The sequence below is a fragment of the Protobothrops mucrosquamatus genome, unplaced genomic scaffold (assembly GCF_001527695.2).
Source record: "Protobothrops mucrosquamatus isolate PMUCROS unplaced genomic scaffold, P.Mucros_1.0 scaffold548, whole genome shotgun sequence".
Classification (NCBI taxonomy): domain Eukaryota; kingdom Metazoa; phylum Chordata; class Lepidosauria; order Squamata; family Viperidae; genus Protobothrops; species Protobothrops mucrosquamatus.
The window spans coordinates 100,796-122,787 of record NW_015386852.1 but is presented as its reverse complement, the minus strand read 5'-3'; the positions used below and the strand labels follow the sequence as shown (position 1 = coordinate 122,787).

The following is a 21,992-nucleotide window of genomic DNA, read 5'->3' as shown; positions in this document are numbered from 1 at the left end:
GTGGGTCGGGACCCCATTTGGGGTCGATCGACCATTTCATGGGGGTCGCCAAGCAAGGCTGTCCGCCATTTTTTTTTGTCCACCATTTTTCCCCCTTTTCTGGCGGGTGCCTTACCTCCCTTGGGCTGGGCCAGCTGGTGGTCGGCCTGCTCCATCTGCCCTTGCCAGCTACGCCTCGGCTGGCGCAGGGGGAGGAACCACGCATGCGCGGCGCTCCCGGGCAGGGAAAGTCCTCGACTTACGACCAGTTTAGTCCTCGACGTATGACCGGTTGGGGTCGCGGCATTAAAAAGGTTGAGAACCACTGTGTTAGGAGAATCTCTGATGGGTCTATGTTAGGGAAAGGAGCAGCAGCAGCCACGCGCTATAAGTTTCAGGCAAATGCAAACAATCAATCTTGCAAAATACTGTACTTACAAAACAATAAAAAGCAGAGCAATTCCCAAAGTAATTACAAACAATACAGTACAGTACTATAGAGTAACAAAAAAGAATATTTTAAAATACTTACAGAAGTAATTCTAGCCCTCTACAAGCCCAGTCCTTAAGCCCAGCAAGCAGCAGATCTTCCACACGCAGCTCCAGGAAAACAAAAACAAACGGTCCTGCCGGCTGCAAAAATCTTGCTTGGCCATGTGACCAGGCACACACACACACACACACACACACACACACACACACATACAAAAAAAAAACACTTCCAAGTTCTCGTAGGCCTGAACTGGCCCAGGCAAGTCACAGAGTAAAAATGGCTGCCACAGCAGCCGAGACTGAATCCAAGTCACATGGCTACAGAGGCCTGCTTTTGATCGCAATTTTGAATTTTTAATGTAAGTACTCTTTCTGAATAACCTCATTTTTGTGAAATATTGCTAAATAAATGCTCATATCTGGGGGATTACCTGTATTAGAAGTATTTAAGGAGCTTTAAGAAGTCACAGTCTTCAGGGCTCTTTCAGTTACAATAAATTACAATGTTTCTCTTTAGTACAAATAGTAATTGTATTCAAAGGCATTGCTCGGAATCTGACAACTTCATTAGGCTTGCTCCATCTGCACCAGGGGTCCCCATTTGGAACTGGGCCGCACCAGCAATGGGAGAGTGTGCGTGCGAACGGCAGGCGCTATCGCTCACAGCCCCACTCACGCTCACACTGGGCGCTGGTGCTTGCAGTCCCAGTCGTGAGTGGTGGACACATGCGCCCACCACTCACATGAATGAAACTGTGTGCGTACGCACCTGCCCCTCACACAAAACCATCCCCTCCTCCCCCTCTGCGCCAGGCTGTCAACCCAGAAAGGTTGGGGAACGCTGATCTACACCATGGCACTCATTGAAATACAGAACACAATGCACACTGTTCTGGAATGCTTTGTTTCATCAGAATCTGTTATTAAAACTTAGATTAAGCTCTGATCTCATTGCATGGCAAAGTACTGCAGGATTATAGTTTTGATGGGTTCATAGACTTTTTAACCACTATATTGTTTTTATTGTTTTATCACAGAGAATAAAACACAAAACATATGAAACAAAACAAAAGCATACGTTCAACTCTAACAAGAACAACAAAGAAAAAAATAGTGTACAAAAAAAAAGAAAACGGTCAATTAAATTTAACATGTAGGATCTACCATGGGTGCTGAAAGAAAAGAAAAAAAAACAGTAAACTTTCCTCCCCTTTTACAAATATATAAATAAAAAAGAAAGAAGAAAAAGGAGTCAACAGGTTGAGCTAAACATACTAATCTTCAAAACCCTCTGTTAACCATCTGTTATTATATTTAGCTCATAAAAAGTCTACAAACCATTTCCAGTCTCTTATAAAGCTGTCTAGTCCATTATCTCTAATCAAAGCGGTTAATTTCGCCATTTCTGCTAGTTCAGTCAATTTCAAAGTCCATTCTTCAACAGTCGGCATCTCTTTTTCTTTCCAGTTTTTGGCAAGTACAATCCTCGCAGCCGTCACCATGTGAAGGAATAGCACCTCAAATTGTTTTTCGATTGGCTTGTCCATCATACCTAAAAGTAAAGCTTCAGGTTTCATTAATATTGGTATCTTAAATATTTTTGCATTGTCATTGTTATGTTTATCCAGTATGTTTTCACATATTTTCAAGACCACCATATATGATAAAATGAACCTGCATTTTGACTACATTTCCAGCACTCACTAGAAATCCCTTTATACATTTTTGCTAGTCTATCTGGGATCAAGTACATCATTTTGTAAAAGTTTTCTTTCAAAATATAATTTAATGTGAATTTTAGTCCATTTGTCTATACATTCTCCCATTTATCTAGCATTGTATTATACCCAAACTTGTTTTGCCCATTTTACCATACACTCTTTGATGTATTCATCTTCTAGGTTCATCTTAAATAGCATTTTATATACTTTAGAAAACAAGTGGTCATCTCCAGAAGATAAATTAATGTCCAATTCAGATTTAGTTCCTGTGAAAACATTTTTTATCAAATTTAAATCTTTCAAAAATTATATAATAATTAAACCAATCACAAGCAAATCCTTCACTTACTAGTTGTTCTCTTTATCTTAAATCCCTCTTTTTCAAATATCAATAAGTCTTGATATGTCATTTATTTACATTCTGAATCATCTCTGTTCTATGTAGCACTTCATGAGGTGATAGCCAAAATGGCGCTTTATCAGCTAATCTTTTATACTTCCACCATACACGTGCAATCGATTGCCTAATAGAATGAATCTTAAAACCAGGGTTAACTTTTACTTTGTCATACCACAGATAGGCGTGCCACCAACTCTCAAATCAAAACCTTTGAGGTCTAACAGCCTCAACTTTTAAAAGCCTTTAACTTTTTAAAGTTATCCAATCTTTTAACCATACCACATAATAAGCATCATAATATAATCTAAGATCCGGCAAACCCAGATATCCTCTATCTTTAGAATCTTGTAGCAGCTTTTTAATTCTTGCTTTTTTATTTTGCCAATATATATCTTTCTTACACTATTTGAAAGTGGAATCGCTAATCAATATTGGTATAGTCTGAAATAAAAATAACATTCTAGGTAGTACATTCATTTTAATTACTGAGATTTTTCCCATTAATGACAAATCTAATTTTTGCCAAATCCAATTTTCGGTCCTTCATATTTTACCATAATTATTTTTGTAAAGCTTAAAATTTTCCTCAGTGAGAGTCAACCCCAAGCACTGAACCTTTTTCACAACTTTAAAACCAGTCTTAAATTCCAATTTCTTCTGATCTTCTATCTTTATGTCATCTTTGTCATCTTTGTCATCTTTGATTTATTTATTAATAAACCCGCCAGTTCTCCAAACATTTCAATCTTCCTCATAATATGTTCAATGTTCTCTAACAGGACTTGCACAATCAATACCAAATTGTTGACAAATGCACATAATTTGTAATTATGCACTTTAATTTGTGGTCCTATTGCTCTATTATCCTATCTAATAGCTCTATTTAATAGTTCCAGCACTAGAATAAATAATAAAGGGGATAAAGTACATCCCTTATTCCCTTCTTGAGTTCACCTGGTTTTGTAAAATCTCCATTCACTAGGATTCAAGCTTTCTGGAGTGTATAGATGTACTTCAGACCCTGTATAAAGCCCAATCCAAAATCCATTTTTTCCACTACTTTAAACATAAAGTTTAAAGTTGTCAAAAGCTTTTTCTGCATCCAGAAAGACTAATGTAATCTGTTTGTCACTATGTTGTTGTAAATATTCAATTATATTCAGAATTACTTACATTATCTTTTAGTTGTCTTTTAGATAGGAAACCACTCTGGTCCTTATGTATATAATCCTGTAAAACCTTTTTAAGACTTTCAGCTAAAAATAAATGTAAAGAGTTTATAGTCATTAAGGCGAGAAATTGGCCTGTAGTTCTTCACAGAAGTTAAATCCAGTATTAAAGAAATGTAGGCATCTTTCCAAGAGTCTGGTATAGGGTTCCCCTGTAAGATGGACTTCATTAAGTCCTTCATCGGAAGAAGTAGTTGATCTTCGAAAATTTTATAGAATCCGCTCGGTAGGCCATCCTGTTTCAGCTCTTTTAATTGCTTCTATTATTTCAAAAGTTGTTATTGGACTATTCAAAATTTGCTTGTAGTTTTCCGACAGTTGAGGAACATTTTTAGTTGTTATATACTCCTCTATTGCATCTAAAGAGATTTCTTGTTCTTTATATAAATTGGTATATTAATTCCAAAAAAGTCTTTGAATGTTTCTGTTGTCCATGTAGGTCTTATTCCCCTCTTGAAGCTTAGTTATCATCTTCTTTTCTGTCTGTTTTCTTAGTTTGTAACCACTATATTGTAATCAAACCAGCTTCTCTAGTTTATGGTTCAGAACTGAAGGAAGCAAGATAAGGTAAATAAAGTAGCCAAAGTTGTGTTCTTTATAGCAGATGTCAGTCTAAATTGTCTCTAATTTCTTGCTAGAACAGTGTCTTTGGATATTGCAACCAAGACATAACTTTATCTAAAAAAAAAACACCCTGAAATACGCACTCCACTTCTGACCGCAGGCTTGTTTAAAGGGAAGAACCTGCTTAAAGAGCCATGGGAGTATATCTAATGGAAACGGAAATCAAGAGAAAGGTTTTATCAGTAATGCATAGGAAACCTGAGCCTAATGGTACTATAGATCTCGCATCATGTTTTCCATGCTTTGTCCTTTTTGTCTCTAGAGATCAAGTAAACAAAGGAAACTTCCACATACAGCGTGTGCTCCAAATTACAACAACTGAACCATGCCACCTACAAACAAATATTCTGATTTCTACCAATTGTCCTTGCCCAGAAGAACAACAAATTGTTATGACACAGACCAAGTTTTCATGAAAATTTTATATTCATGAAATTATAAATTCATTGTGGAATGCCATCAAAGAGAGAATTGCCTGGTATCTGTAAATCTGCCAGAGAACTACTTCCACCCATATCCATATATATGCCACTCAGAAAATTTCTGTGAGCCTGTTACCAAAGCATGGCTCTTCCCCTTCAGTGTATTGTAAACTGCCTAAGTATTCACAAATTTGCCCATTTCACATCTAATGCATATTTATGCTTGGTTGATCAATCTACTGATAAGCTTCCTCCCCCCCCCCCCCCCAGAACAGAAGGAGAGCCATCTGAACCTGCCTGCAGACTTTACAACATCTTGTGTTCCTAATCAACAGATAGAAAAATAATTTCATATCATTTGGGAAGGGTGTAATTTTGGACAGAGATTTTCTTTCCATAGGCCTGTAGTCAGTCGATTTTCAGGGATGCTAATTGAATGGATGCTTTCTAGTGCCATTATTCTGGTATATCTTACCTTCAGATGCCCTCTTCCACAATAAGGAATTGGAAGACTGGAATTTGCATGATGGTTCTTTTTCTATAGTAGACAAGTATCCAAGCCCATCCAAGTATTCGCGCAAAGTAGGCACAGGAGTCTTTCAATATTCTCATAAGATACGTGTGTGTGTGTATAATTTCCATATTAGCCATGTCTGATTCTTGGACAAACCTCTGCGGTTTTTTCTTGGCAAGGTTTTTCAGAACTGGTTTGCCCTCCTGGCCCAAGGGCACCCAGCTGGCTTTATGCTTAAGATGGAACTAGTACTTACAGTTTCCTGGTTTCTAGCTTACTGCGGTTGCTACGTCAAAGTGACTTTTGTGTCTATGTATATAACAATACAAAAATATTGAGTAACCTGTTTTACTACATTCAAATATATGCTATTCAGAGTCAAATTTTGTCATTCTGAAGGTTAGGATAGGTACATTCTCAAAATAACAATTTTTGCCAGCTTAAGTGATTGGGTGATTATCTGCTATAAGATGTAAATTCCTGCTTTTAAATTATCTATACTGCTAAGCCAAACATGAACAATGAACAATAACAATTTTTTTAGAACATTTCAACAAGTTTAGACATTAAAATCATGACATAATACTATAAATTCTGTACCCTCTCAAAAGCAAACCTAAGAATTGCCTCATCTTGTTTACATAAAACTTGGAATAATATAACAAATGTATTAATCTCTTTTGTTTTCTATTTTAGACTTATAAAGAACATTTGGAGGGACAGAAGCATAAAAAAAAAGAAGCAGCATTGAAAGTATCTCAGAACACCACCAGTAACAGTGCTTCTTCTCGTGGGACTCAGAACCAGTTGCGTTGTGAGCTGTGTGATGTGTCCTGCACCGGAGCTGATGCTTATGCTGCTCATATTCGCGGAGCTAAACACCAAAAAGTAGGCCTTTCCCCTTCTTAATTCTTTTTATGGACTTTTAAAGTTATTTTGAATATTTAGCAATTATAAATCTACATGCATGTTTATCATTCCTGTTAAAATAAACTTCTTTTATTAATGGTTCTAGGTGGTTAAGCTGCATACTAAACTTGGCAAACCCATTCCTTCAACTGAACCAAATGTTGTCACCCAGGCTACATCAGCAACGTCATCTTCTAAGCCAGCAGCTGTGTCTTCAAATATCTCAAGTAGCAGCAGCACTGTGAATTCTTCTGTTACATCTTTGGCAGTAAAAATTCTTACTCCTTCTGCCAATGTGCTACTTAGTACAACATCAAACAACAAAACTACAATAGTTCCAACTAACATTGCTGTAAAAAAGATATCTACACCCAAAATTAACTTTGTTGGCAAGTATAGAGATCTTGATTGTTAAATTTATAAAAATATTAAGACCATAAATTCATTTATATATAACTATAAAATTTCAGTATACGTTATATGAGAGCCAGTTTGGTGTAGTGGGGTTAAGGCACCAGGCTACAAACTGGGAGATCATGAGTTCTAGTCCCACCTGAGGCACAAAGCCTAAGGTAACCTTGGGTTAATCACAGTGGCAAACTGCTTCTGAAAAACAATACCAAGAAAGCTGCAGGGACTTATCCAGGTAGTCTCTGAGAATCGGACATGATTGAACAGGCAGACAGATCTTTTATGTTTTTGTCTGCTAGCGATTAGATTTTTGAATGAGGTTCTTTAATTGAGCAGATATTTTCCATTCCATGCCTTTTCCAGAAATCTTTATAAATAATTTTCAAAATTGCTAATTAAGTGTAGAGGGAAATGTTAATTAAATGCCAGATTTAATAATTTAGCCTTAGAAGTTGACCTTTCTAAAACTTCTAAAGCGTCTTAACTATGTAGGAGTCTCAGCTTTACTTTCTAAATTCTACAGGCTTGTTAAGTTTAGAATTTGTAATTACCAATGGAGCTTACAGATCACTTGGTTCTCTTCATAACTGTTCTTGAGAGTTGATCCAGTCTCTACAGTGAACTCTCCAGGGTCCTGATAGAACCCCGTAGAACTGTTTGTGGTTGAATTATTCATCTATATCTCCTATTTATAGATTTCCCCAAAATTCCACAGCCAACGTGGCTATTGCTGAGAATTTTATAAAGCTATACATTTGGAGGACACCAAGTTCCAGAAGGCTGTTCAATCCATAGAATTTATGAGAACTGTGTTGTAACCCTCAGCCAGGAAAAGAGATTCCAGAGTAATGGCCTTCAATGCGTATCATTAGGGCAGCAGATTTTCAGGAGTTGACAAAGATATAAATGATGTTTGGCAACTCTTTTATTTATTTATTGTATTGTATTGTATTTTTAAAATATCCTCATTTATTAGTCTCCAAATGATTTTACAATAAATATATAAAAGCAAAATCTAGTTAAGAATGAACAATCAAAATGTAAGTTTCTAAGTTGCAGGGCAACCCAACCAAACAAGCACTATGGGAAGGATTATTGTAGGCGATGGTCATTTTCCTTTTATACTATTTCATATTAGGTGGCAATAAATTACAGACAACAGGAAGTAAAATGGATGACATGAAAGCTGTAGAAAATATCAAGAGTACCCCTGTTGCCGCAGTACAAATGCAGGAATCTAAAGCAGATATCTCTGCTGAAGCTGTAACTTCTACAGCTCTTGCTGCTTTGCAAAGCGAGGTCCAACCTGTTGGTCATGACTATGTGGAAGAGGTAATATTGTGAAAACTATATTGATTAAATCCAGATGTATCACGTAGCATAAACTAAACACAGAAATGTATTAAAATTTGCAGAATTGAAATTACAGAATCATAGTATTTATTGATGGTTAATTAAATGTCACCTAATTATTCGGATCTAGTTTCATAAAAATTAGTTGCAATGCTGTTTGGCATTTGAGAAAAGGAGAATAATTGCATCCTTATCTTAGCAATTTAAGATTTGCTTAAGATATGGATCATTCTTCAAAACTGAATAATCAGAATTCAGATGCAAGGCAACACGTATTGGTATATGGTAAGAGTTTTTTACTTAAAATTGAAAAATGGCGCAATATTAGAGAGTCTAGTAATAGATACTTGTTCTTAAATTGTACAGTGCTGATACAGTAATATTTTTGTATCATTGTTCAAATTTGTGATAATAGTTGCATTTTACATTAATGTGTCAGAAATATTACTGCTGCATTTGTGTCTGTCTAGTACAGGGGTAGGGAACCTTGGCTCTTTTGTGACTCATGGACTTCAACTCGCTCAGGAATTCTGGGAATTGAAGTCCACGAGTCATAAAAGAGCCAAGGTTGCCTACCCCTGGTCTAGTATAAGTAAATATTAACTATCATTGAGAGTGGAAAAAGAGACTAGCTTACCATTTATGTTTCCTAAATGATAACTGCCATCATTTCAAACATGTATTGGCAGAAATAGGTTAACATAAGTCATGGTGCCTCTGTTGACAGGAACAAAACAACAACTGAATTGTGTTATTTCTATTTAACTTGAAAGGATGACTCTAAATAATTTACATTGAATTCCACCTTTAAAAGCAACAAAATCTATAACATATCTTAGAGGAGTCAAATTCCCTTACCTGGAAAGTGCTACTGGGTCTATATCATTCAGTAGACTGGAGATTGATGTATATTATTAAACAGACTGATAAAAAAAGTAGAAATGCTTTTGTTTTTGCAGAGGAAGATAGTTTTGTGTTGACAGATTTCTCCCTTCTGAGCTGGTAGGGGGGTCCTTGAGCTCAGTTGTTACCTTGAAAATGTTTGATTCAGGCTTGTTATCACATGATAAGAAGTAGCTATAACTGATAACTGCATTTTCTTTGTTGCAAAGGTTCGTAATGATGAGGGAAAAGTGATTCGTTTCCATTGCAAGCTTTGTGAATGTAGCTTTAATGATCCTAATGCTAAGGAGATGCACTTAAAAGGAAGGCGGCATCGGTTACAATATAAGGTGAAAGTCTGTTCTTGTCTGTTATGGAGCTTAGAAATAAATATAGGAATTGTAGATGTCTTAAATAATGTATTGTTTTCAGTACATATGCATGTTTATTGAAAAGATTTTTGCCGCATATTGTAAGACTTCATACAAATAGAATTTAGAATCAGCAATTTGAAACAGCATTCTTTGTTTAGAATACTTGCTGTCATTACAAACTGATGCATGTTCAATTTTTACTTTTTAACAAATGAAGACTATTACAGTGAGATATTGATAGTTCTGAAAGAGGAGGATGGGCAGCATCTACAACAGTGGTTCTCAACCTGTGGGTCGGGACCCCATTTGGGGTCGATCGACCATTTCACGGGGGTCGCCAAGCAAGCCTGTCCGCCATTTTTTTATCTGCCATTTTTTTTGTCCGCCATTTTTTCCCTCTTTTCCGGCGGGTGCCTTACCTCCCTTGGGCTGGGCCAGCTGGTGGTCAGCCTGCTCCGTCTCTGCCGCTTGCCAGCTACACCTCGGCCGGCGCAGGGAGCGGAACCACGCATGCGCGGCGCTCCCGGGCAGGGAAAGTCCTCGACTTACGAACGGTTGGGTAGTCCTTGACTTACGACCGGTTTAGTCCTCAACTTACGACCGGTTTAGTTTTCGACTTACGACTGGTTGGGGTCGCGGCATTAAAAAGGTTGAGAACCACTGATCTACAAGAAGTTATTTAATTATGAAATGTAATTCATTTGAAAATAATACTAAGCATTTTTGTATCATGCTTCAGAATGTCAATATAATATGAAAGTAAAATTCTTTATTGCTAATTTCTTAGAAAGATTTATATTTGTAATATATAAGCTTTTCATTCTAGAGCATACTTACAACAAAATAATAACAAAATTTTTCATATATGCTTAAAACAAAACAGTCCCATTAGAATATTTTGAGTGGGATTATTCTAATGGAATACATTCAAAATAATGGCATGTTGCACTATATAGAATAAGGAGTATTTAGAACAAGCTTATTTTTTTATTCTAAAGCCACAAAAATAGGTAGGATGGTATACCATATTGAATGATATCTATTGCTCTATGTACAAAAACAAAATAATCTTACATAAATGTATTCAAAATCTTCACATTTAAAACAGAAAAAAGTAAACCCAGACTTACAAGTAGAAGTGAAGCCTAGCATCCGGGCAAGGAAGATACAAGAAGAAAAGATGAGAAAGCAAATGCAGAAAGAAGAATATTGGAGAAGGCGTGAAGAAGAAGAACGGTGGAGAATGGAAATGAGGTAATACGCCAGCTAGATTGTCATGATTCATACTCAGTTGAACTTTTTTTGGTGAAGGGGTCCTTGTGGATGTTCATGGACCATGTTGAATGGATAAGAATCTCCTCTTTTCAAAAGAAAAGAATCCTTCACAGTTAGGTAGATACACACACACACACACACACACACACATCTAGTTGATATACTGTGATTTGGTTTGTATATTTCAGACGCTATGAGGAAGACATGTACTGGAGGAGGATGGAAGATGAACAGCATCACTGGGACGATCGTCGTAGAATACCTGATGGAGGATATCCTCATGGTCCTCCAGGCCCTCTTGGGTTACTTGGTGTCAGACCAGGAATGCCACCACAGCCACAGGGACCAGCTGTGAGTATTTATTTACTTAAAACCTAACATGTTTGATACCAACTCTTTGTACAACTGCCCTCATTTGTTTTAGGATTATTTCTTATTGGAAGATCCTTTCAGCAAATGTTACATGAAGGCTTATTTTAGCAAAGAAACATTGCTGTGTAGCTTTTGTAATACTTCAACTGTATTTTGTTCTGGCTCATGAGACCATATCAAGGAAGTTTAATAGCTTGTTGCAACCACTTAAATTGCTTGTATATGCAGCTATCAGAATGCTATACAATCCACTTATGCCAAATACTTTAAGACCATACAAGTCTTCTTGATCTGTTCTTCTGAAGAGCAAGACAGTATTTGAAATGAATAGCAACTATTTGAAAGTAGTAAAGCACATTTGGGAAACTAACTGAATTTAAGAATTCCTTTCTCTTTGTAGCCATTGCGTCGACCTGACTCCTCTGATGACCGTTATGTGATGACCAAACATGCAGCTATCTATCCAACTGAGGAGGAACTCCAGGCAGTCCAAAAGATAGTTTCTATCACTGAACGTGCATTGAAACTTGTATCAGATAACATGACTGATAATGAGAAAAACAAGACAAAGGAAGGAGATGATAAAAAAGAAGGCAATAAAGACAGGTCTGGTTTTTTTTTAATCATTTAGTTATATCCCATTTCTTTTATTTTGAAAGCTATTATCAGCCATGTTGTGTGTGCCAGATAATACAAAATAGAACCACATTTGTACTTGAGATCACGACATTGTTTTGAATTCCTGTCTGCTTATTCGGAGCCTGTTATCAGGATTCTTGTTTGCTATTAATCCCAACTGACTCTCAATGACCTTGGGTCACTTGTAACAGATGGCTGGAGCTGCAGGGCTGTCAGGGCTCAGCAGAAGCGCCGGGATCAGTGCCACTTTCCAGCTGATCGGCGCTTCGGGGCTGTCAGAGCTCAGTGGAAGCGCCAGGATCAGCTGGAGCTCAGCACTGATCCTGGTGCTTCTGCTGAGCCCTGAAGAAGCGCCAATCAGCTGGAATGTGGCAGCATCTCCAGGGTCTTGTGATTTACATTCAGATGCTTGGCAACTGATTCATATTTATGACGGTCACAATGTCCCAGAGTCATGTGAAGTGACCAAAACCTGCTGAAACCACCCAGCAGACGGGGGGAATAAAAACCAAATACCCCCCACCCCACCCCCACTGCCAATCCTCAACAGAAATGCTCACAACAATGAAAACCTCGGACAGGAGGAAGAGCGCCGCCGGGTGGGCAGGCAGGTGTGTTGCTCAGCTGTGGCTTGGGGGGCACTTTTTCAGTGCCATTGTAACTTCAAACAGTCACTAAGTGAACTGTTGTAAGTCAAGGACTACCTGTACTTTATCACTTTTTTCCTTTTTTTTTTTTTTGGTCATCAAGTTTTTGACACCTTGCTAGGCGACTGGTGGTACTCGGATGTTGCCATATCCTAAAAGTGGTACAATGGGTGAAAAGGTTGAAAAGCCCTGCTCTAGAGTGCCTATCTGTAGTACCCCTGACCACCCACGCAGACACCACTCTCCCGAGCACCTGCCCACAGCACTCCTCCCACCCACAGCACCCATGCAACCCAATCACCTGCCTGGGGCTCCTGCCTGTATAATGGAAAGTGTGGATGACCTTGGAGGACAAAGGAGAACAGATTCTATCTCCGAAACAATCAGACTGGATGGAGGAACCACAGTGGCTTATTGATCAGAGAAAGAAATTTAGGAAGGATCTGCCCTAATTGATCAAGCAGTTTAAAGTGGTAATGGGAAATTGTTACCTTCAGACTTATTCTGTTAATGTGACCCTACAAAATAGTGGGATTAGGGGGGAGGGTGAAGATTCATTTTCTGAGCTTGTGGGTTGGTTTCCGAACATTTCATTACCAGGCTAGGTAACATCTTCAGTGTAGTTTAGGGGATGTCAATGTCAGTGTTCTTCTGTTTATAAGGGCTTTGTGTGGTCAATGGGTCTTGTGATGGGTCAGGTATGGGTGTGTCAAGTGAGAGTGTTGTGATGGGTCAAACGGTGTGTCAAGTGAGGTGATGGGTCAGGTGTGAATCATCAGTGGGGGTCTTGTGATGGGGAGGTTATATCAGGTGAGGGTCATTGGGAGGTGAACTGCTGGTTGAGGGGTTGCGTGGGTTGGTTGAGGATTGGTGCTGTCTCTGGTTGATTTGGATTCTGAGGGGTTCATAGGCTGGTTGTAGGTCAATGTGTCTGTTGATGGAATTGCTTGTGGAGTGCCAGGCTTCGATGAACTCAAGAGCGTGGCAGGTGGTGGTATGACTGATTATTTTTGTGTTGCTCTAATCCAGTGGTTCTCAACCTGTGGGTCGGGACCCCATTTGGGGTCGATCGACCATTTCATGGGGGTCGCCAAGCAAGGCTGTCCACCATTTTTTTTGTCCGCCATTTTTTCCCCTTTTCCAGTGGGTGCCTTACCTCCCTTGGGCTGGGCCAGCTGGTGGTCGGCCTGCTCCGTCTCTGCCGCTTGCCAGCTACGCCTCGGCCGGCGCAGGGGGTGGAACCATGCATGCGCGGCGCTCCTGGGCAGGGAAAGTCCTCGACTTATGACCGGTTTAGTCCTCGACTTACGACCGGTTGGGGTCGCGGCATTAAAAAGGTTGAGAACCACTGCTCTAATCAAACTGGTGCTGTTTGGTGTCAGTGTGGGTAGAGATTAAGGATTTGGGATTGTTGCATTTGGCTGCCAGCCGGTGTTCATGGATCCTGGTTTTTAACTGATGTGATGTTAGTCCCACATAGAGTTGGTTGCAATAGTTACAGTTGGTTTTGTAGATTGTATTGTTTCTTTCTGCCTTCTGTATCTTGTCTTTGATTTTGGATAATTCCTGGTGGGATTAGTGAGATTAGGACATCTAGTCATGCTTCCTGACTGGTTTATGTGACAGTCTGTTATTTAACCCTTACTGCTTGGTTCTGGGGTTACAACAGCAATGGGGACTGTGGGATTGCTGTTGCTAAGCAATGCGGTCATGTGACACCATGCTTTACAACCTCATCACTTAGCAACAGAAATTCTGGTTCCAGTTACTGTAGAATAATTTTTTTCTTGGATAAACCTCCAGAAACTCCCTGTCCTTCATCTGCAGTTCTCTTCTTGATCAGATAAAAAGTTATCTTAGCAGTACAGTAGATATTTACAATCTAAAAACCATTTGGCATACTTTTCCTTGTTTGATGTTTTGTCATCAGGCTAATGTAGAAGAACAATGCCAAAAATATCTACCTTGTCATTCACCTCTTTATTGATTGATTCTTCTTAGTTCCAAAGTTAAACTTTTTGCATCAGAAAAAATGGGTGTTGTTTCATACAACATATGGTTAAACTATGGAATTTACTGCTATACAATATAATAAAATCCAACAATTCAAATAATTTTAAAAGGGAGTTGTGGCTCACATGGGGCTAAATTTCATCAGCATGCTATCTGGAAACAAAAATATTGAATAATATTTTAAGCATTAATTGAAAAAAATTATAATGAATTGAAAGCAAGCAATAATTGACAAATTAAATATTTAGGATGATAGCAATTTAAGATGGATTAACACAATAGATTACGTTTTAGAATTATTTTGAAACATTAAATTGTATTTCTTTATCTTTGCAAATGTGCTATTTCTTGGCAAAATGTATTGTATTTGCTCTGTTATATATGATTCTGAACAATATCTTCAATTTTAAGAAAAAATGCACATGGGAGCAAAAATATGAGTGCTATTTTGTCTATACCAGTGTTTCTCAACCTCAACAACTTTACAATTTGTGGACTTCAAGTCCCAGAATTCCTCAGCCAGCATGCTGGCTGGAGAATTCTGGGAGTTGAAGTCCACACATCTTAAAATTGCTGAGGTTGAGAAACACTGGTCTATACTGCCTTATATTTAGATTTCTTAGAAGTATCAGACACACTATTCCTGAAGACAGAAGTTTTATTTTAAAGTTATTTTTAATGCATTCAGTAATTGGTGTCTTTCTGTTTTATCCCTACCCACATATCTTAATCTTGCTCACTATTTTCTGTCATGTCCAGTTTTACAATATGGATTCTTAACATATCACATAAAATATGATACAAAAATGTTGCTTACTCTGATCAAGAATATGATACACACTGGACTTTTGTTGCTATATGAATACTTTCTTAGACTAGAATGACAATGAAAATCAGTTATACTTTGCTTCTAATGGAAGCTTAATTTTTTTTACAGAGCTTTGAAAGGAGTCCTACGAGTAGGAGTATTGGCTAAAGGTTTGCTTCTTCGGGGGGACCGAAATGTCAATCTTGTCTTGCTCTGCGCTGAGAAACCAACTAAAACTTTATTGAGTCGCATTGGTGAAAGTCTACCGAAACAACTTGCCGTATGTATGGTGTTAACTTTGGTTTGCAGTTTTATAAAGATTAAAGATTCTGATAGTAATTGAAATAAATCCTTCATTTATTTTAAAGCAGGTAAATTAATTGTGAGCTAATTTTCAAATAGAAGCAAAAAGAAGCTATATCCAGCAAAATCTGTAGTATTTGGATTAGAGGATATAAATAACCCGAAGTTCTAGAACCTGACAACTGGAAATTGTTTTTCAGCATATACTTTGGGAAAGATTTTTAACGTTGAAATGATCATCTTTTTTCCATTATACTATAAATATATAGGGTCTTAAGAAGATCAATAGCCACTAATTTTTCCTCTCCTTTTTTTTCCATCTTCTCATCTCCAGTGCTACCTTCAGCATTCCATAGATCGTGGAAAAAGAGAGATGTTTTTCTTTGTTATTTATAATTTAATATCCATAAGTATCTTATTTTGAAGTAATGCTATTTGTTTATAAGATTATAAGTACCCAAGTTGAGTATTAAAGGGAATTAGTTACTTCATATTTTATCAACAATTATATCTTTAATATACTGAATATGTTTCAGTGTATATATTTGAAGCAAATGCATGATAAACCTTCAAATGAATTTAAAATATGAGTTTGTGTTTCTGCTGTAAAATTGGAGGAGGCCAAGATTAAAAAGCAAAAAACCATATGCATTATTTATATTCCAATTAATTAATATTTTTTTCTTTGAAGATAGGAAGCAAGAGTTCTCTCTATAGGGATTCATATGGAGCTCATTTTTATTCTGGTAGATTATTACATTTGGAATGGATTGACTTTATTACATTAAACAGATGTTAGAACAAATTGTGTCAATCCAAAAAGGAGAGTATGATAATAAGCAAACATTATGAGAAACAGGAATTTTTTAACAATTGAAGGCATGTATTACAGTGTCAGGGCTTCTAGTCAAGGTAGAAGTAGTCCTTGCTAATTGAACATTTGTTAAACGTGATTGTGATGATGTTGACAAGTGGTACTTAATGAGTGGTCCTCAACGTTCTGGCCGTCATACCACACCTATGATCACATGATTGCCGTGGTGGCACAGTGGTTAGAATGCAGTATTGCAAGCTAATTCTGCCAACTGCCAGCAGTTCAATTCTCATCAGCTCAAGGTTGTCTCTGCCTTTCATCCTTCCGAGATTGGTAAAATGAGGGCCCAGTAGGCTGTGAAGCACTTTGAAGCAGAATATAACTCTAAGGATATTGCTATTGCGATTTGGGTGCTTGGTAATCAGCCACACTTACAAAGATTGCAGCATCCCGCTGTCATGTTATCAATATTTGCAGATTTCCGTTTCAGCTTCCCACAAGGAAAGTCAATAGGAAGCTGGCAGGGAAGATTGCAAGTTGCTCGGGCAAATCTCCCCCACCCAGCAGCAGCCATCTCTGGGGCCTGAAATCACTTGCATATGCTGCTGCAACCACATGCGCATGCACCAGCAGTTGTGTCTGGTCCTGAAAATTCTCACGTGCACCACTTACTTGACTGTTGGCGAACTTGGGACTTCCAACTTCCTGCTAGTTTCCCCAGTGCCTTTGGTTATTGGAAGCCGGCAGGAAGTTGCAAGGAGGTACTTGCTTAAGGACCAGCAATTTTCACTTAATGATGGTAACAGGGACTGCCAGGATTGCAGTTACTAAGCAGTGCAGTCACGTGACAACGTATTTCACTACTGCATATGAAAATTGTAGTCCCAATTACTGTCATTAAGCGAAGACTACCTCTATATATATTTTATAACATGCAAATATATTATTGAATCCCTCAGTTATTTTTCTTCTGAGCAGAAAAGTTTGGTAATGTTTATTTCTAAAGGCTTGGCAATTAGATAATTGCTGTCAGCTAAGGAATGCTGGCTGGCAGGACCTAGGAGGGCTTTTTCTACTACCCATGTAGAAATATCATTCTACATGGGATTAGATTGGTTGGCCTTTTGCAAGGTCCCAAAAACTTGGTTTTGTGCTCTGGCCTGGAACCTCAGAAGCGTGATGGACTTCATCTCTTGACTTTCTTGGTGGTTATCTTGTGAAGCTCAGCTGCCATGTGTTTTTGTTTTATATCGTGTATTCTGTTTGTTTTTATCTATTTTGTTATCTGCCTAGTCACATATGTGAGGTGGGTGGCTATATAAAACAAATAAATAAATAAAATATGTTGTTGGGAGCCTGGAAAAGGAATGGAGAAGAGAATCAATGTAAATAATCACGAAATAACAGGCAAGACAATTAACAGCTTATGTCGTAAATAGCAGTTTAGCCCAAGGTGGAAAGGAAGCTGAGAAGAAACATTTTAGATCATTCAAAGAGATTCTCCTGTAATAAATTTACTATAAATGAAAGTGGGAAATATTCGGAGTTTTCAAGATTTTCAATATTTTCCCCAGACTAGCATGCTGGGGAAATGAAATCTGTATAATTCTTTCTTCCTTGATCTTGCCCAGTTGTATGGGCTTGACTATAGTAAATGTATGTATATATTTAGATGGATGATAATAGAGGGAACATTGCAGATGTTACAAATACAACAGACTATCCTCTTCTAGCTCTCTAAGTATTTTCTGATTTCAACTCCTGAATATACAAACTGAAGGGGCCTGGTTTGTGGTACCGTTTTGTACATCACAGGAACTTGGATCCTATACAGAACTTAGAGTTCAAGTCAGTGAATTCTAGTGCACTTGAAGCCAGAGAACAGTCTGTGTGTATGGGGTTTTTTTTATTATTTATTAAACACATTTATATGGCTGCCCAACTCACACATGGTGACTCTGGGTGGCTTACAAAATTAACTACTAACTATTGTATCTACAGTATAAAAACCAACAAACCTTTCCCACTACTCAATGTGAGAATGTATCTATGTCATATATAATACAATACAATACAGCTTACTTCTTCCCTAAGCACTGGATTTTCCAGCTGTTCATTGTGTTTTTTTTTATCTTATGCTAGATTATTATTTATAAGACTGTCCCGTTCAAACGATGTGACTCTGAGTGGCATTACAACATAAAAACAAGCAGTAAATCAAAGAAGGGGGGGGGGAAACAAAAATAAAAGAATACAATATATAGCTGTAAAACAGTACTTCTCTAATTGATGAAAAGTTTTTAATGTTTTTCCTTCCTGTAGGTAATCAGCCCTGAGAAATATGAAATAAAATGTGCTGTACAAGAAGCAGCAATCATTTTGAATTCATGCGTGGAACCAAAAATGCAAGTGACGATAACTTTGACATCGCCAGTGATTCGGGAAGAGAACATGAGGGATGGAGGTTCGAAATCTGTTAAAAGATGTTCTATTTTAATTAAGAATTCATGCTGTTCTAAGATTGCATTAAGTCCTGGAAGGCAACATGCTGGCATGTGATACACATTCAATTCAGTTATGAGCAACTTTTGCAAGAGTGTATTTTTTTAAAAATACTTTCATTCTTATGTTATTTACTGTAGTTAACAACCTCAGATTTCTGGAAAAGGTTATTTATTTTTTTAATTTCACTGGAAAAATCTTCAGAAAAATAAATATTTTGTTGCAAGCATTACAAGCCCATCATGAAGAAATGTTCTTCTGTAAAAAGAAATTGCATTAGGAAATCATATTGTGTCTCTGATTGTAGATCAGTCTTGTTATCTAATATATGGGTTGCTGTATTTGATGTCTAATTGCATAGTTTATTTTTAATTTAAAAACAATTATGACTTTGCTTGGAGCAAGGTGTGTATTTTTTTCCAGTTTTTTGAGGTTGATTTTTGATCTAGAGTGTCATTTATGGAGCTCCTGATGTTGATCAGAGTATTTTAACTGAACAGTACACATGCAGTGTGTTTATAGTATAAAGAGGTACCTGAGATCAGTTAAAGTAGATACTGGAGCTTTGAAAAGCAGTATGGATTTATAATCTCTGCAGTCCTACTGTGCCAGCAGTGTTGCTTTAGGGTCACTTCCTATGAAAGCTACAGATGTTTTAAAGCCAGCAAGCATGATAATTTAATGTCTGCAATGTGTTGGCTCTATATTGGGTCAGATAAAGTGAACTTTATTTTCTTTTTCTTACATCTGCAAAATAATTATTTTCACAGAGTTATATTGTCTAGGAATATATAAAACATAAAAAACAGTTGCATTGTTGGCTGTGTTAAAATTCTTGATAGGGGCCAGAGATAGTTTGCATACATGCAGCCATAGAATGAATTCATAGCATTAGGCTTTTAAAAAGTATAATTTAAGAAAACTTTATGTGAAGGCTTCTTTGAAAAAAAAAAATGGCTGAACATTAGTGTACATTTTAATTGAATGCTTTATATGCAATATAAACATTTCATTCGATGAGAAAAAAGTGTTGCCTAATTGCCATGATTTGAATTTTTCATAGTTATATGCAAATGTAATCAGACGTGGCATATAAAGATTACCATCCAAAATATTGTTTATGAAAATAACACCATTTTTTTTGTTTTTTTTCACTAGAGCATTTGAATTCTGCACATATTGCTCTCTGTCTTAAAAGAAAACAAAGCTCTATTTTTATCTGATCCAGATTTGAATTACAGTTGCTATTCTAAGTTTAATTCACTTGCTAAAGTATTACCTTGAAGAAAGCAAAGCTTTTATTTTGAATAATTTCCTCAAGACACTGAGCAGCTTTAAACAGATATGCAAAAAAAAAAAAGTTTGAAATGTCTAAATGATGATACTTACATGCAGATTTGCAATAAACAAGACTGTAAAGATTGTTGCTTATTTGTTGCAAAATTTTACTCCAGCTAATGCTCGGTGTCTTAAAAGGGTTGATGGAATTTAGCTGGCTTTGGGAGTTGAATTCAGGTGACAAGGAAGGCTTTGTTGGAAGAGTCCAATATTTACTTTAATGTATTCTTGTTTGCTAAATGATATCTTTAATTCTGTGTGATCCTATTCAGTTACAAACTGAAGGGGGAGATGAAAGAAAGAGAAGGTAACACAAAACTGTTAACTATATAGGAATTTTGCTTTGCAGTTTTGTGCATTCAGCAGTAAATTTTACTGAATTTGTTCTGGATATAATACTAAAAATGCTCGAAGCTGCTGTGGAATGCGTTTCTTCAGCAAAATATTTCTGTTTTTATGTTTGTTTTTTTATCCGTAGCTTTGTTAGTCCCCATCCAAAGCCTTCTAGCAGAGACAATTGAATCCTGTCAGGGATTGCTACCAAGACATCGGAAGGATTTTTGACCAAGGTTTTTAAAGCTCAGTGTCACACCTGCCATATTTGAACAATGAGGGTGTTTGGTTGCATAGTCCTAGCATTTACTGTTACTTTTGTGTTGGTTTGTTTTTTTTCCTTCTTGTCCTTGTCTTTCTCTCTGGAATTACGCAGTGTTCACACTAGTGTTGAAATAGTTGACTGGGTAATACTTAATTCATATCTGGAACTGAACGAGCATGACCTACCTGTTAACATTTTAATAATGAAATAGTGTGGACACAGCATGTCTTACTGAAGATTAACCCCTTATATACAGAATATAGAAAAGCAATCACCTTAAAAACGATGGCTAATGTTTAATTCATTAAGGACTAGAGTTTAAGGGGTTAATCCATTTGGAATCTTAAAACAGATGCAAAAATCCACATATAGGAAAGCTGCTTTTATGGATATCCAGCCTAGATGTCTTCCCAATTTCTGTAGCTGCTTTGGAATCTTCTGATGACTCCAAGTTTCAGAGTTGATTTATGGATGGATATTATTTATCTTACACTGAGGTCAATGGCAAGATGTTAACTAATTTTAATAGAGCTGAATCATATATCTTCTCTTGCACATTAATCATATATAGTTAATAAACTTTATTTGTACTTATTTACATAGTGTAACTGAAGTAACTGAAGTCATAAGTACAAGCTGTATTAAATAGAATAAACTGCCTATATTGACATTATTCATTGCTATAAACCTTAAAAATATCTTACCAAATAATAATGACTTTGGCCTCAGTTGATTATTTTATCTTTAAATATCTTTTGCCTTTCACTTGACAGTATCTATCATCTTAATGCTTTCTTTCACTTGCTTTTAAATCTCAGATTAAGGATATCAATCTTCACTTGTATAGGGATAGCCAGTAAATGACAGAATATGCCCCATAAATTCCATGGAAAATATTCATGAGGATTTCCACAGACACATCGTTCTCTATAAAATTAAAATATTCTGTACTTAGATCATATATGACATAATTTCAAGCTTGACATTTCCTCTTGATCTGTTTCTCTTCATGTCCTCATTGATGATGACTGTCAAGCCTGATCTGTTAATTCCTTGACTTTACATTCTTTCTTGGTGTGTTTTTTGAGTGTTTGATTTGCTGTTACTAGTATGTTTGCTTGCATTAGGTTACCTTTTAATGTTCAGTTGTGTCTTGTGGCACATTAAATGTTTATTGTAACAGCAAGCTCACTTTGGCAAAATCAAAGCTGTCGCTAAGTCGTAGTTTCAAAATCACAGTTACTTAAAATTGATATAAAATTATATCTGCCACATGTTTAGACACAATTGGCAAAATCATGTTAAGGTTTTGAATAGGTACAGTGTTTTTCTTTCTATAGAACTTTTGGTCTTCATGGTTTCGGGTTTTTCCC

At 36.9% G+C, this 21,992-nt stretch overlaps 1 protein-coding gene across 1 annotated transcript in view; it reads left to right on the top strand.

Annotated features, from left to right (window-relative positions):
• The window catches only part of ZFR (zinc finger RNA binding protein), a 47,690-nt gene that overhangs the window by 16,751 nt on the left and 8,947 nt on the right, over nt 1-21,992 (top strand). The window contains exons 7-15 of the mRNA XM_015817013.1: nt 6,078-6,269; nt 6,397-6,679; nt 7,840-8,033; nt 9,167-9,286; nt 10,419-10,564; nt 10,774-10,936; nt 11,358-11,563; nt 15,194-15,344; nt 18,504-18,645. Coding sequence (XP_015672499.1) covers nt 6,078-6,269; nt 6,397-6,679; nt 7,840-8,033; nt 9,167-9,286; nt 10,419-10,564; nt 10,774-10,936; nt 11,358-11,563; nt 15,194-15,344; nt 18,504-18,645 — 1,597 coding nt within the window. The remainder of the gene's footprint in view (nt 1-6,077; nt 6,270-6,396; nt 6,680-7,839; nt 8,034-9,166; nt 9,287-10,418; nt 10,565-10,773; nt 10,937-11,357; nt 11,564-15,193; nt 15,345-18,503; nt 18,646-21,992) is intronic.